This window comes from Schistocerca nitens, chromosome 4 (assembly GCF_023898315.1).
Source record: "Schistocerca nitens isolate TAMUIC-IGC-003100 chromosome 4, iqSchNite1.1, whole genome shotgun sequence".
In the NCBI taxonomy this organism is placed as follows: domain Eukaryota; kingdom Metazoa; phylum Arthropoda; class Insecta; order Orthoptera; family Acrididae; genus Schistocerca; species Schistocerca nitens.
Genome location: NC_064617.1, coordinates 900,995,355 through 901,012,396, shown reverse-complemented (window position 1 = coordinate 901,012,396; position 17,042 = coordinate 900,995,355). Strand labels below are relative to the sequence as shown.

The following is a 17,042-nucleotide window of genomic DNA, read 5'->3' as shown; positions in this document are numbered from 1 at the left end:
GGAGGCAGTTTGTTGTTATAAAGCATTGCATAGTGTTCCTAAAGCCTTTGACATACTTTACTGTTGGCAGGTGCCTGTATGAGCACAGTTTTGTTGTTGTATACGGCACATTTCCTTTGCAACTTAAGTTTTATTTTCGTTTTTATTTTTTCTCCCGTTCATGTTTTGTTGCTGCAGTATTATTCTGCAGTAACGGGATACAATAATATCCTTTGTTAGAGTATTGGTTCTTACCAGACAAAATCACAAAAATTTAACTGAAAACTAAAACAATGAAAAATTCCCAGAATTCTAAACAATTCCCGGGTTTTTCCTGGTTTTCTCCTGGATGAAAAAATTCCCAGGTTTTTCCCGGATCTCCCTGTTGTCCTGGGTCGTATACACCCTGCACACCCTACGTAAGCGACAAGCAATCGACAGCGTGCGACAGCTTCAGACAACGGAACACCACCGCAGGTAGGGTTACGGAAGTGTCCTATATGTGCAACGTGCATGGACTGCATGTCCTCTGCTACAACTAATGATGTTTGAATTTAAACATGTTTGAATCTTGCTGCAGCACACGCAACAGTGAGAGCGACAGCCACGCATCTTCTCAGCAAAGCAGTGGAGCGGACATGCCAACATCTATGAAATACTTATCATCTGATTTTAAGCAAACTATATGGTAAAAAAAATTGATTCTTCACATCTTACAGCTTGATATCTTTCCTCAATAAAGGTCAGAATTTACTTACGTTATTCGTCATAGTTACTGTGCTGCACAAAACTGAGTACATGGCTGCACGAAATTTTTAAGGGTTTGCAGAGATAAAATCACATCACATAGACTTTCCGTGTAGTTCATTTTATGCCATACATTATTGTTTATGAAATGTAACCAATATATCTAAATTGTATTTTAAGTTGAGAGTGGAATGATATCTGTTTTTTTTTTCTTGAGATATTGATGGTTATATCCACGAACGGATTGCTCGCGGTGTGTCCAAATCCTTTCCTGCACTTTGAGAATGAAGTGGTCGTAAAAATCGTCATATCTCATAAACGATTCAAGATATTGAAATGACGTTTTTTGAAAGTGACAGCACACACAAAGGACTATTTTATCGTATGATTAACACTCGATATTTTTTTGTCAGACATGTGAGCAGAGCAAAAACAAGACACCCTATAAATACACCATGAGGTTTTGTCCGAATTTTCATAGCCAAACAAGGAGAGAGAAACAGGCAAATGAGATATCAAAGTGACCAGCATGAGGTCTGATTTTGCATGGAGATATTTAATTGCTTGAAAGTAATCAGGGTACTTAAGGAAAACTTAATAACTGAGTTGAGGAAAAATTTAAATATTTCACAAAAAGCAGCTGGAAAGCTTTGTAAATGAAGTGTCAAAAAGTTCATCTGTTGAGGGCCTAGCTACTTTGCACATAAAAAGACACATCGGTGTGGAATTAAAAGTCAAAAAGGCTTCCTTCGAATCAAGTACAGTTAGGATTTTTGAGAACAGAGGATGTTAGGAAAGTGAATGAGGTGTCTGTCAATGAGGTCATGCTTTCTGAATAAAACTTGAAAATAAAAAAATGAAAGAAATCAGTCAAATATTTTATGAAATAATTTGTGTAAAAGAAATAAACAAATCAGAGAAACATTCCACGTGCCTTTGAATGATGCTCAAAATCCTGAACAGAAAATGAGGAACATTAAATGTTTCTCTAATATTTTTTATTTCATACTTTTAGACAAATTATTTCACAAAATGTTTGACTTTCTTTTCAAAATTTTTGTATGCTTTACTTTTGAAGACTATTTAGATTAACTGAAACACTTGACCTTAATGCTGACTGCTGATGAATTATGTTCGCAAAATTAAATATCAGTAAAATTTCACGGTTGTTCATTGTATTTTATTAGGAATTTAATGTGCTTAATATACTGGGATAGGTGTGTATACACTTAAAGAACAAGTACTTTGGCTATACCTTAAAAATATACTTAGCGTAAAATTCAGTATACAGAATTGTAGCTGAGTCAGTTAAAATATAAGAAGTAGCCAGGACCCAATTGTTAGTTCACAGGTGCTACACTCATTCTTTTGCATTAGTCTGTCATTCTTCCGCATTTATCAGCTGTTAAAAGTTCTTGATCATGTAAAAAACATTCGTCTTTCATTTATTGATGAGAGTCGAATGCTCCTCTGCTCGTTCACATTTATTCAAAGAATTTGTCTGGTGATCTTCGGAGTTGATGATATAAATTATGAAGTTTTCCATGAAGATTCTTCTCTTTGTAAATTTCATGCATAGCATTCCTTTTCCCTTTATTTTCCTAAGTAAAGCTAGTTTTGTAGCCTTACTCTACAAATAAAGTATTCTACAGTATAGGAGCACCGTTTTATAGAGCTGGTTGGTTCTAAGCAGCCACCTTGTAGCAGGTTGTGTTCACTCGTATGCAGGACACTCAAGCTTTCTGCTCGATGCTGCTGCTTGTTGCTGGAGTGTCATGTATCCAGACGTCGCTCACTATCGGTCACTTCTGACATTTACATAGGAAATGGCCTAACACGAATTATTTACAGACGAATGGAAAAATTGATAGAAGCTGACGTCGCAGAAGATCAGTCTGGATTTCGTAGAACTGCAGGAGCATGCGAGGCAATAATGACCCAATGACCCCTCATAGAAGACAGGTTAAGGAAAGGCAAACCTACATTTATAGCATTTGCAGAGTTGGAGAAAGCTTATGACAATTTGACTGGAATCCTCTCTTTCAAATTTTAAACCTGGCAGGGATAAAATACAGGGAGCAAAAGGCTATTTACAATTTGTACAGAAACAAGATGGCAATTATAAGAGACAAGGGGCATGAAAGGGAAGCAGTGGTTGAGAAGGGAGTGAGACAGGGTTGTAACCTATCCCCGATGTTATTCAATCTGTAAAATGGACAAGCATTAACGAAAAGCAAAGGAAAAATTGAAGTAGTTTTTAAATCCAGGGAGAAGAAATAAAAACCTTGAGGTTTGCGGATGGCATTGTAATTCCATCAGACACAGCAAAGGACTTGGAAGAACAGCTTAACGGAATGGACAGTGTCTTGAAAGTAGGATATCAGATGAACATCAACAAAATCGAAATGAGATAATGGAATGTAGTCAAATCAAATCACGTGATGCTGAGAGAATTACATTAGGAAATGAGACACTTAAAGTAGTAGATGAGTTTTGCTGTTTGGGCAGCAAAATAACCGATGACAGTCGAGGTAGAGAGGACATAAAATGTAGACTGGCGAAAGCATGGAAAGAGTTTCTGAAGAAGAGACATTTCTTACCATTGAGTACAGATTTAAGTGTCAGGAAGTCTTTTCTTAAAGTATTTGTATGGAGTGTAGCCATGTATGGAAGTGAAATAGTTTGTCACAAGAAGAGACTAGATGCTTTCAAAATGTGGTGCTACAGAAGAATGCTGAAGATTATATGTGTTGATCACATAACTAATCAGGAGATACTGAATAGAATTGGGGAGAAAAGGAACTTGTGAAACAACTTGAGTAGAAGAAGGGATCAGTTGTTGGGACACATTCTGAGGCATCAAGGGTTCACCAACTTAGTACTGGAGGGAAGCGTCGATGGTAAAAATCATAGAGGGAGACCAAGAGATGAATAAACTAAGCAGATTCAGAAGGATGTAGTTTGCAGTAATTACTCGGAGATGATGAGGCTTGCACAGGATAGAGCAGCATGGAGAGCTGCATCAAACCAGTCTTTGGACTGAAGACTAAAACAACAAAAACAACAACTTATAGTAACTTATAGATCAATTTCTTTGTTGCTTTAAGGGGCAGAAACCCACTGTGTGCTTAACTGTTTTGGGCAAAAGCCCATTAGTACTTTTACTTATTTTTGTTCGGTTTGTAGTGGCCAATGGCCCACAATAAAGTGCAAAAGCCCATTAGTATTTTTACATATTTTTGTTCGGTTTGTAGTGGCCTATGGCCCACGATAAAGTAATGTAAATTATAGATCGAATTCTCAATTTCTCTAAGGACAGAAGCCCGTTAATCTTTCTTAAAATCATATTTGTGGGCTGAGGCCCAATTGCTTTGTAAGTCTATTTGGTTAAATATTAGGTGGGTAGAAACCTTGCTGACGTTTAGTTCTTTTAACAGGCAGAAGTCCACTGCATGTGTATACCTGCTTGGGCGGAAGTCCGTGGCGTTTCTAAAATTATTAGTGATTTCATAACTGCGTAGTGCTTAACTATATTAGGAACCAAAGTACCTGCTCAAGAACCAATGTATGCAAAACTTGTAGTTACTGCTGTGCAAATAAGATTTGTAAAAAAAGATTCAGTGGCTTACAACATAAGGATCTCTCTACCATACCTTTGCTGTGCAAATACATCCCTTGGCACTGACAATTAAGAGAAATTATCATTAGTCAGTGGGTTAGGTAGTTAAAGGATTTTTATCAGTTCCATTGTAACATCTTCCTGTGTGTTTGTAGCATCCTATATCATCGGAGCAAGAAAAAAAAATATAATTCGTAGCATGAACTGCAATCAGAGGGGAAGCGGAAGAGAACAGCCTGGTTGAGTTGTGCCAGTGGCTGTGGGGTGCGTTGGATGAGCCAATTACCATCACAGCACAAACAGTCGGAGACGTGAGCAGCACATGCACTTCCTTACTGGGTGTGGTTGAAGAAAGTGTTGATTTGTTAGAAGATACCTCCCCTTCTAACTAATGAGTATTTTTTTAAGCTGCAGGCAGCTGATGAGACATTGCCTGATTATGTTGACCTGGTGTGGACGGCAATGGTTGCCCTCTGTATGGATATAGCAAAAGTGAAGCAGTAGTGATTGTTCTGGAGAGCATACAACCACAAGACCAATTGTAGGTAATGTTTATTCATTTTCTGACCTACAACAAATAATAATCAGTGTGGAGAATGTTAAGCATGTTGATGAGAAACTGACGTGGGGGGGAAGGGTAGAGGGAATTCAGGCAACACAACAACAGCTGATGCCAGAGGCTGGCATAGGGACAGGATACCTACTTAGCACCTCGTGACTGTCACACAATGTGCAGAGTTAACATAATGTGTTTGCTGCCTTATCTTCTGAACCAGTGTATGGATTGAGTCAGGTAGTAGTGTATCATTTGTCGATCGTGAATGGTATAATATGAGTACACATATTGCCAGTCTGCCACATCTACAGTAGGTTGAGGAGGATTGCTGATCCATTTAGAGCAACACCTTAGAGGTCATCGGGCAGGTTTGCATCAAACATAGAATTGCGAAGTTCACGTGGCCATGAAGATTTTTAGCGGTTGAGCACCTGACTCTGAAAATGTTACTGGGTTGTGATTTCTTGATGTGTTCTCAGTAGCCTGCAAGGAGTACTATTTTAAATTTTGCCTTGTCACAAGGGTTACATTTTGTAGGCATCAAAGTTTATTTAATGTGTGTCATATGCAAGATGAAGGGTCAGGGTTCGATGTCGGGCACTTGCCGGAACCTAGAGCAAAGCAATTGCTTGGGTTGCTAGATCAGTTTCCAGATGTCTTAACCAACAGGTTAGCAGTGATGAATAAGGTAAAGTATCAGATTAGGATGAACGACCATGATCAAGTGTGGCGGGCGCCCTGTCGGCTCTCGCCCCCTTTTTTTAATAAATAAATAAGAAGAGCTATGTAAGAGTGTGAACGAATGATTAAAGGACAAAGTTATCAGGCAGTCGGTCTCCCCAACTGCACTATTCAGTGTATTAGCTGGATCATAGGAGTTGGGTCTTGGTCCACCCATGCAAAATGGGGAGAATAGCATGGTGGGCAATGTGAATCTCAGCCTTCCATTTTGACATTGTGCGTACCAAAGAGTGAGAGAAGCAAATGGCTGACGCACTAAGCCACATATTCTGTCAGGAAGTTGGGAGGGGGAGCAGAAGATGAGCCAGAGGCGTTGTTACCTGCAGGTGCTGCAAAGGTGCCCTGTTGCCAAGTGGCCGCTGCTGTACTGAACAAAATCCCTGCATTCTTCTGTGATCTTGAGCAAGAGCAAGAAAAAGCTGAGGAATTAACTGCCATATAAAAAGAATTTACAGAGAGGCATCCAGTGAACAAGTATTCGATGGAGGAAGGGATACTCACTCTATTATGCATTAGACATAATGGAAAAGTGATAATCTGCCTTCCCAGGGGCTTGGTCTGGCTGTTTTTAGATATTTTCACCAATCATTGTGTGGCGAGCACTTGGGTGTCCATAAGATGCAGATGAAAATTAATGAGCACATAACACTGAAGAGCATGAAAGCTGAATTCCAGAAGTTAGTGGTTAGGTATGAGGAGCATAAGTGAGGGAAACCCATCAATAACAGAAGGACCCTCTTGCAGTTCACTCATGAGTTCCACCCATTAACAATTTATTTATTGATTATCTTGGCCCGCAACAGTGCACCAAAGATGGTAATCATTTTGTGTTTATGGTTGAAGGTACATTTATGTGGTTCCTGTGGCTTATCCCAAACAAGAGGACCATGATGGTGATAAACATTCAGAATCTATTCAACCATTTTTCTGAGTTTACACAGCTTGCTACGAAGTGCCAAAACGACCCCTCCCAAGTTGATTGTGTTCAAGATCAACATCCCACTGAGCAACCTCTGGTTCTTCAATGACCTAATGTTAGTGTGTGTTGACCCCAGCGATCTGAGGGTTAAGTGGGACACAGTGGGGGGATGCACTATTCTTGGCCACCAAAGGGAAGCCTGCACTCCTAATCGGATCACGAATGTGGCACCAATGGTGGTGAATGACAAGGTGTACATGAGGAACGTGTGGGGCCAGAGTAAAGGGAGAAAACGGGTATAGGTGAAGGTGCTCTCACGACATGTAGGCACATGTGAGGTCACTAAAATTCCATCTCCAGTGAGCATCCTGGTTGAGGACCTGCAAACCCATTGAAAGATCTGCAGTCACTTAAGCCAGTTCAAGCTGAGTGGCAGGGAAGAGAGAACTGTTTGTAAGTGATGTGAAGCTGGAGTGTCCCCCAAGCAAACCTGTATCACCGCCATATCAACAACACTAGTAAATTAACAGTATCACGACATACTGTAAGGTGTATTCAACAAATAGGCCTGTCCTGCAAGTTGTACAAACAGCAGCTTGCCCATAAAGCAGAGATGCTGAGTCGCAATAGGCACAACAAAAAGAGGCTACCTGTGAAACCAGTAGTGATTTACAAGCTAAGTTGCAACCATTGTGCTGTATTCTATGTAGGCATGACAACTAACAAGCTGTCTGTCCACACGAATGGCCACCGACAAACTGTGGCCAAAAAATAAGTGGACCGCCCTGTTGCTAAACACGCTGCCAAACATGATATCCCTCATCTCAATGACAGCATCACAGCTTGTGCCATATGGATCCTTCCCACCAACACCAGCTTTTCTGAATTGCTTACTTTCCCTGCAATACATCCTACGTTCCCGTAACCCTCCTGGCCTCAACCTTTATTAGTCTCTGTCCTCACCCATCCAGACACCTCCCTGTTCCCATTCCAGCACTAAGCCGTCATTTCACCACCACACACAGTCTTTTAATTTCTTTTTATTTCTCTCCTTTCCGCTACTTAACTCCCCCCTCCCCACCTTCTTTCCTGCCCTCCATCTAAACTGCAGAACTTCACTGTCCGCCACCCCACCATACTATCCCTCCCCCTCCCCGTCCCAGCCTCCTCCTTACCCCCACCCAGTCGCCACTCCCACCATGCACTGTGCTACTGCTCGCAGTGTGGTTTCAGTTGTCTGAGACAGCAGAGGTTTGTGCAAATTGTGTTTGCGTGAATATATATATATATATATATGTGTGTGTGTGTGTGTGTGTGTGTGTGTGTGTGTGTCTGCTTGTGTCTGTATATGTGTGGATGGATATGTGTGTGTGTGTAGACCCGTCCTTTTTCCCCCTAAGGTAAGTCTTTCCGCTCCCGGGATTGGAATGACTCCTTACCTTCTCCCTTAAAACCCACATCCTTTCGTCTTTCCCTTTCCTTCCCTCTTTCCTGATGAGGCAACAGTTTGTTGCGAAAGCTTGAATTTTGTGTGTATGTTTGTGTTCGTTTGTGTGTGTGTCTGTCGACCTGCCAGCACTTTCATTTGGTAAGTCACATCATCTTTGTTTTTAGATATATTTTTCCTACGTGGAATGTTTCCCTCTATTATAACAATAACAACAAAGATGGTGTGACTTACCAAATGAAAGTGCTGACAGGTCGACAGACACACAAACAAACACACAAAATTCAAGCTTTCGCAACAAACTGTTGCCTCATCAGGAAAGAGGGAAGGAGAGGGAAAGACGAAAGGATGTGGGTTTTAAGGGAGAGGGTAAGGAGTCATTCCAATCCCGGGAGCGGAAAGACTTACCTTAGGGGGAAAAAAGGACGGGTATACACTCGCACACACACACATATTGATCCACACATATACAGACACAAGCAGACATATTTAAAGACAAAGAGTTTGGGCAGAGATGTCAGTCGAGGCAGAAGTGCAGAGGCAAAGAGTTGTTGAATGACAGGTGAGGTATGAGTGGCGGCAACTTGAAATTAGCGGAGATTGAGGCCTGGTGGATAACGGGAAGAGAGGATATACTGAAGGGAAAGTTCCCATCTCCGGAGTTCTGACAGGTTGGTGTTAGTGGGAAGTATCCAGATAACCCGGACGGTGTAACACTGTGCCAAGATGTGCTGGCCGTGCACCAAGGCACGTTTAGCCACAGGGTGATCCTCATTACCAACAAACACTGTCTGCCTGTGTCCATTCATGCGAATGGACAGTTTGTTGCTGGTCATTCCCACATAGAATGCGTCACAGTGTAGGCAGGTCAGTTGGTAGATCACGTGGGTGCTTTCACACGTGGCTCTGCCTTTGATCGTGTACACCTTCCGGGTTACAGGACTGGAGTAGGTGGTGGTGGGAGGGTGCATGGGACAGGTTTTACACCGGGGGCGGTTACAAGGGTAGGAGCCAGAGGGTAGGGAAGGTGGTTTGGGGATTTCATGGGATGAACTAAGAGGTTACGAAGGTTAGGTGGACGGCGGAAAGACACTCTTGGTGGAATGGGGAAGATTTCATGAAGGATGGATCTCATTTTGGGGCAGGATTTGAGGAAGTCGTATCCCTGCTGGAGAGCCACATTCAGAGTCCGATCCAGTCCCGGAAAGTATCCTGTCACAAGTGGGGCACTTTTGTGGTTCTTCTGTGGGAGGTTCTGGGTTTGAGAGGATGAGGAAGTGGCTCTGGTTATTTGCTTCTGTACCTTGTCGGGAGGGTAGTTGCGGGATGCGAAAGCTGTTGTCAGGTTGTTGGTGTAATGCTTCAGGGATTCTGGACTGGAGCAGATTCGTTTGCCACGAAGACCTAGGCTGTAGGGAAGGGACCGTTTGATGTGGAACGGGTGGCAGCTGTCGTAATGGAGGTACTGTTGCTTGTTGGTGGGTTTGATGTGGACGGATGTGTGAAGCTGGCCATTGGACAGGTGGAGGTTGTAATGGTCCGCCTGGTCGTAGATATTGCTAATTGCTGTAATCGCACTATTTCACTCCAATTTACAGAGCTTGTTAGCACTTGATGTTAGGTTGGCGCCATTAAAATGTATTGTATTGTAGTAATCGCTGCTGCTTGCTGGATCGCTGCTGTGTCTCGATGCTGATGCTGGCTCTAAATCTGGTTGTCTAGGGTTAAAAACATGAGGTCCCGTGTTTTTCATGTGCTTTTGATGATAAAGAACGAGCGAAACCAACACATATGTAAACATCAAATATTTATTACTTTGGTGGCCATATTAATTCCACTGTCCACCAAAGACCATAACACAACACAAAGTAGTACTTCCTTTACATGTTCTTTGCATTGTTTTTCCATCCCAAACAATAACACAGAAACACACTTCACCAAAGTGACATTCCGACTGCCCCTGACTGCCTCCGACTGTTTTTTGACCCTTCTCGCTGCTTGTATTTATAACATTGTCAAAGAACTACTAAAAAGAGATATAGTTCATAAGTCACATGTACATCTGTTATCATAATTTGTGCAGAAAAGTTATTAATTTGCATCGAGTGACATAATTTAACATGTTATTAAAATGACAGACAGATTTGTTGACTTGACAGAATAATTCTTTGTTACAAAAAGGCCGTTTTTCAGAAGTTTGTCAACTGACTTCTCTAATTTGCATAAATAAGTAAGTAACATGAATTATGAAGAATTACATTGGTTTTCGTCTAAAATAGGATTGATTACGTGAATACTGAGTGAAAACGCTCCTAGTGAACAAATAGGTTTCACTGGGTGATTTTTATTTAAGGATATCCAAAATACCTAAGTTGGCCACTATTTTTCGTACTTCATATTAATTATTTAAGATAAACTTAGTGTTTTTCATGATGACATTTGCTGTATCAGTGATCAAGTGATATAAACTTTTGTGTGGGTCAGTTATTCAGTATAATTTAATGGGTTGCCTGTTTATGGAGACATGTTGTGCAATCATTGTTAACATACACAATAACTTTTCTATAATCATAAATACTCGTTAAACTGGTTGAATTTGGAAGGGATCACATACTTCATTAAAGTAAAGCCTTTAATATGTTCCGTTACAAGGTCAACATCAAGGAAAGTGGCACGGGATTTGGAGTAGGACCAGGTGAATCTGATGGGACCAAAGGAGTTGAGGTTGGAGAGGAAATTCTGGAGTTCTTCTTCACTGTGAGTCCAGATCATGAAGATGTCATCAATAAATCTGTACCAAACTTTGAGTTGGCAGGCCTGGGTAACCAAGAAGGCTTCCTCTAAGAGACCCATGAATAGGTTGGCGTACGAAGGGGCCATCCTGGTACCCATGGCTGTTCCCTTTAATTGTTGGTATGTCTGGCCTTCAAAAGTGAAGAAGTTGTGGGTCAGGATGAAGCTGGCTAAGGTAATGAGGAAAGAGGTTTTAGGTAGGGTGGCAGGTGATCGGCATGAAAGGAAGTGCTCCATCGCAGCGAGGCCCTGGACGTGCGGGATATTTGTGTATAAGGAAGTGGCATATCCATTCACACATATACAGACACAAGCAGACATCTCACAAGCAGACATATTTAAATATGTCTGCTTGTGAGATGTCTGCTTGTGTCTGTATATGTGTGTGTGTGCGAGTGTATACCCGTCCTTTTTTCCCCCAAGGTAAGTCTTTCCGCTCCCGGGATTGGAATGACTCCTTACCTTCTCCCTAAAACCCACATCCTTTCGTCTTTCCCTCTCCACCCTCTTTCCTGATGAGGCAACAGTTTGTTGCGAAAGCTTGAATTTTGTATATATATATATATATGTTTGTTTGTGTGTCTATCGACCTGCCAGCGCTTTTGTTTGGTAAGTCTCATCGTGTTTCTTTATATATATATATATATATATATATATATATATATATATATATATATATGTGTGTGTGTGTGTGTGTGTGTGTGTGTGTGTGTGTGTGTGTGTGTATTGCTGACAAAGGCCTTAATGGACGAAAGCTATAATTGTGTGAATTTTTTTGTTGTGCGTATTGCGACTCAGCATCTCCACTATATGGTGAGTAGCAACTTCCTTCCCTAATATTGTTACATTCCATCCTCGATTTTCCATTATTTGATTTGAGCTTGTCCATAAACTAATACCAGCAGACAAGTCGGAACACACTACCTTGCACAACGAAATTGACAAACTACTATGAGATGGTGAAGTTGCTGACGCGTAATATCCTGTGAACGAGGTAATATTTCAGGTTAATCATCATAACAGTATGATCTAGGGTGCAAAAAACCCTGATGCAATTGTGAAACATGAGGCATCGAAAGAGAATGTGTTTTGCATGATGAGCAGATGCAAATTGTATGGGCTCACGAAATTTAAATCCCAATTACTTCTTTTTTTTAGAGCCCATCATGAATGTTTGTCTGTGCTCCTCTTCATAACATCAACTGAATAATTTGAGGAACTGCATATTTTATGGATTCTGAGTGGGTAAATGAAGATATGTTGGGATGAAATGGTCTACCATCTAGACATCTGCTGTGTCACCCAGAATGTTTGCAAGTAGCACCTGAAATTCTCAGATGAACACTGACAAGGCTTCTGGTAGCAAATGCATGAACTATATAAAGAGTTCTCAAACTTTCAGAGAACAAACTTATGAACTTTGTACACTCCCATATATCACTATGGATTGTGTATGCCACTTGAAAAAATAAGACATCAGCTGGATGTTTACACAAGCTTTTCTGTAGGGCATCTTACAGAGCCCGTTTGTAAAGCTATTAATTTTTCTAGCTGTTAAACAAAATGTTAGACACCACATAAATTAAAAATTAATTTTCTTCAGAACAATCAGTACGTCCCATCATGAAATCAAACTATAGCAGAGATTAACCAAAATATATAAAAATGTCTGCGCACAATCCAGTGAGAGACGCAGACTGCAAATGTTTCTGTAGCTCTATACCATTAGATTTAATAGTCTCTATGGGGTAAGTAGTGGCCTCGTGTGGGGCAGGGAGGGGCAGGGAGGGGAAGGGCAAGGGCAAGGGGAACAAGCTCCAACTACTCATGTAATGCTGGCACTGTACCATATGGATTGTGCTTTGTTCTGGGCTTCTTTATAGAAATAACAGACAGATATAAGAAATGCTTTGCTGTATCATTTAAGTGGGGAATCAAGAGTACCATAAGTGATGGACCTAGCTTTATTTCATCACCCATTTTAAACAAAAACCCTACATGATAATCCTCTGCATAATGTATAGGTTGCAGATGTTGCAGGGAGTGATCTGTCATGGTATACAGGAAATTTTCTGCAGCCAAGATTGCTTGGTATCTTGGCCACAGAAGCTTTCCTAATCCTCATGTAATGGCTCTAGAATGCTACACACAGTATTGGTTATATTACATTACTAAGGGTGGCAGCGGCTAAGCTAAACATTAAACCCCATTGCCACAAAGTCTTATGACGTCCACTGTTTAAAACTATGGAGCCCATCAATAAAGGAAAGTATGACAAATTGCAATTGTTTTAAGAATGATAGTTACAACAGTTTATTGCAACACAAATGCACCAGTATCCACATCTCTGATTTGGAAACTGAAGATCGCATAAACTTCGGTGTTTTTGTCAGCTTCTATCACATATTGCTGTGTAAATAGAACCCCACGTAAAAACAAATACATAAGAATAAAAAGAAAAATTTGTGTTAATATGATCACTAAATGTACATAGTGACAAACTAATCCATGCTGGAGACACTGCACAAACAATAGACTCTCAACTTTCCAAAGTGTTGTTAACTTAAATCTAATATACTAACCTGCACCTCTCTGAAGCATGCTGCTGCTTTATCAAGGGTCAAACTGTTCCCATCCTTAAAAGCATCATCAATCATTGTCAAGAGGGCTTGTAGTTTTTCTATTTGCTGCTCCTGATCTTTTACTTTTGATTTAAGTCTATCTTTCTCCTGAGTCATAACAACCAGTTGATCTTTTGTGTAACGCAATCGACGATCATTCTGGATTATGTCCTGCATGTTGGGAAAAAAACATATACTATCAGTTTCTAGAGCTCATAAAACTATGGAAGCTTATTAGCAAAGTCTTGTTAAGCTATCTGTAGGAAAATAATTTGTGTATCAGCCTCCTCTTCAGTTATAGTTTGTCATCGAGCAGATCATACCAACTACACTACAGAAGAAAGTTCTGTTTAGTTTACAAAGTAGTGATACACAACAAAAGAAAAGCCATAAATAAACATAGAAAATGATATCCACATAATATAAAGAAAATTATCCACGCAATATAAACTGCAGAATTAGAATCATACGATTTCTCTATTGGAATAACACATTTAAAGCCATGAGTCTCAGGTCAGAGGACTCTCATGTGACTACAACAGAGAATTGTTATCCTCTTCTATTCTATACTACACACTTATAATACTTAGGGACCGGAAAACATAGCATCTATTTCTGGCACAATTCACATCTATTTTTTGCTCAATTAGCATCTATTTTTGTCGAAATTTGCATCTATTTTCTTTGTAAATGATCAGACACACAAATTTAAAAGGTGGCACTACATATGTTAAGACACAAATTATCATTTCTTTGAAACTGACTGTTAGCAAAAGTGCTGATTGGGAACTTTCTGACTGGAATGTTTGCTTTTGCAGAAACTTCAACACCTTTTCCCTCCACAATGGCCTTTGTTTTCTTCATTTGGCTGTATTTAAGCTTTCAAAAATGATTGTTCTGTTGAAAAGCAGCAGCATTTTCCCCGCCAGTTAAGTAAACATGTCTCTAATATATGGTGTTTCTGGGCATTATTTGTTCTTTTCCTGCCCAATTTGAAGATTGAAATATCTGCAGACCACTAATTTCGACCTTTTGTGAACATTCATAGCCCTACAACCCATGATTAACAACGCTACAGATAGAACTGACAAAGCACTTAGCATAGAAGCTGAACAGAACTTATGGCACTCGATTTTAACGTTAGGGGAAGAATTTTGGCACCATCAAGAAATATCACAGTCCCCCCCCCCCCAAAAAAAAAACGCTATAACACAGAAGGCAGGCGCTATAGGCTGTTGTCGCAGGTGGCCATGGGCATAAACAGACAGAATTTTAACCGCCACAGGGGAAGGAGCTGTGCAGGGAAAAAAAAACCACCTCCATTTCACTGAGCAGCAACCTACAGCAGAACTGACACATTGTCACAGGGATCACCAACCTCTTCAGGTGTTGTAAAGGCCGTAATCCTAATCTGTGATGGACCCGGATGAGTCACTTCACTTATTTCAAAAGAAGAAAAGAAAATAATGAACAATAAACAACACAAAGCATTCATGGACAGCTATCGTGGAACTGACTGTTGACGTTAGCATGGTACTGTTGACGTATTTCAGGCCCAGCCTCTAGCAGTAGTATTTAATGAACTACAGTTCAAAGCATCTGCCACCTAATTTGCCACATTAAAACTGTCTGCATTATATTATATTTTGAGCTTTATCTAACAAACAAACGTACGTGTTTCTTTCTTAAAATGCTAGGTCCCACAGCTGAATACTACGTAGCATTATGTGACATGTATCTTAAACAGACCATTCAACCATACACAACTGGCATGGTGCACTGATACATCATTGCGTTCGTACACTTTTTTTTTCTGCATTATCTTGCCAAATTGGGCTTCGCCAATAATTACTTAAATTTTCAATATTGTACATAGAAAATAAAACTATTTCAAATTATCTCTGATAAATAGCCCATCTGGATACAATTCGCTATAGAACAGCATCTATTAAGTAATTTCTCATTTTCGCCTTCTGAGGCAGAATTTTCATCTATTTCGCATTTATGGCAAAATGCAAATTTTTCCGGTCCCTAATACTACTTCACTGTTATTGAATCACAAAGCTCAAAAATTCATATGAAATGAACTATTCTTAACAAAATGTAAATTCACTTGAAAAACTGTAAAATTATGAGAAGAACGATTACCGAGTACTTTTCTTCAGGAGGTGATGTCTTTTTTAGTAGTGCTGACAGAAACATAGGAACGTACCAAAAAACTCTCATAACTTTCTGAACTATTAGTTTCTTTTCCTGGGAGGAAAGAGGGCAGGATTGGAGATAGTCAGAACGGCAGGGCAGGTACCTATCTTCTGTTAGGATAACAGGAGACAAAGACCATTGGTACTCATACATGTGTGTATCGGCAGCTACAAGAATTTTGTCTCCTGAAGAACACTACTGGCAAGCAATTAGACTCATAATTATACATAGTATTTATAGGATAAAAGGCAGTAATCTCTATGTTTGTTTATTTCTTTCATCTGTATTACTACTGCTTATTTAATGAATAATGTTTTCCTTTTTTAATTAAACTTATTTATGCTTGATGTATGCAATAAGGAAACACAAGGTTATCTCACACTGAAATTTGTTAATGCATCTCCAACACCATAAGCACCAGCATCATCACCATCCCCCCTCATAATCATCAAGTCTTTAAAACACACCTTTCAGTTCCTGCCTCACATTTAGCAGCCAAATTCAAAAACTTATGCACTGTATTAGTGCTCAGTCACATTTGGGAACACATTTTTCATAATTACAGAAAACACGAGTTATGAAATAAATTATAATTCAGTCAAGAGACTTTTACATGTTAAAAATCGCAGTGATAAAGGCTGTAATGTCACAGACTGCATAATGTTCATGGTTTTGCTGTATATATTGCACGCAGAATATATACAATTGTGCAGTAATAGGCAGCTTGCCCAAGACCTATGTCTTCACGGTAATTAGTACAGGACAAATACAGAGGTGCTGAAATGGAACTCAGAATCAAGTGACAAAATATAAAACAAGCATGATGGGAAGGAGAAAGGATTAAAATATGTACAATCTAAAAGCAATGATTAATTGTAAAATGGAAGAGCCACAAAAATACTTGAAGATGAATGCACACGGTAACAACACAAGAAGGAGTAATGAAAATTCCGAAAAGACAAAACTAAAGTGCAACATGAGTACAGGTACACACCATTCGCACTCCTTGCAAGAATTAAACTGTAGAGTTCCTCATTTGTTGTAGACTCATTTCTTCAGTTCTGCTCTCAAACTAAAATCCTTCCTCTAATTGAGAAAGGAACATGTAAAAACTGTGTCTCATCTGTACCTAAGTTCAATATGCCTGCCTCGAAAGTATTTGACATTGGTCTAGCAAAAGAAGGTTATTGTTGTGACTCGCCGATCATTTAAAGTGCCGCCGCGCAATTACGCACGTCCTCTACGTGCGGCGCTGTCTGCCTGCCAGCCATGCAGCAGCGGCGCCACCTAAGCGGCCAGCCGAGCAGCGGCCGCTAGACTGAGACTCAGTGCTTATCTGAACGCTAACGTGTTCACATGTCAACTTACTCTGTGACATATATGTGTTGTTGTGTCGTTTCTAAATATACTTGTTAAAC

The 17,042-nt window shown here is 40.1% G+C and overlaps 1 protein-coding gene across 1 annotated transcript in view; it reads right to left on the bottom strand.

Moving 5' to 3' along the window:
* The window catches only part of LOC126253449 (tuftelin-interacting protein 11), a 152,429-nt gene that overhangs the window by 51,252 nt on the left and 84,135 nt on the right, over positions 1 to 17,042 (bottom strand). The window contains exon 8 of the mRNA XM_049954795.1: positions 13,384 to 13,593. Within this exon, the coding sequence (XP_049810752.1) occupies positions 13,384 to 13,593 (210 nt within the window). The remainder of the gene's footprint in view (positions 1 to 13,383; positions 13,594 to 17,042) is intronic.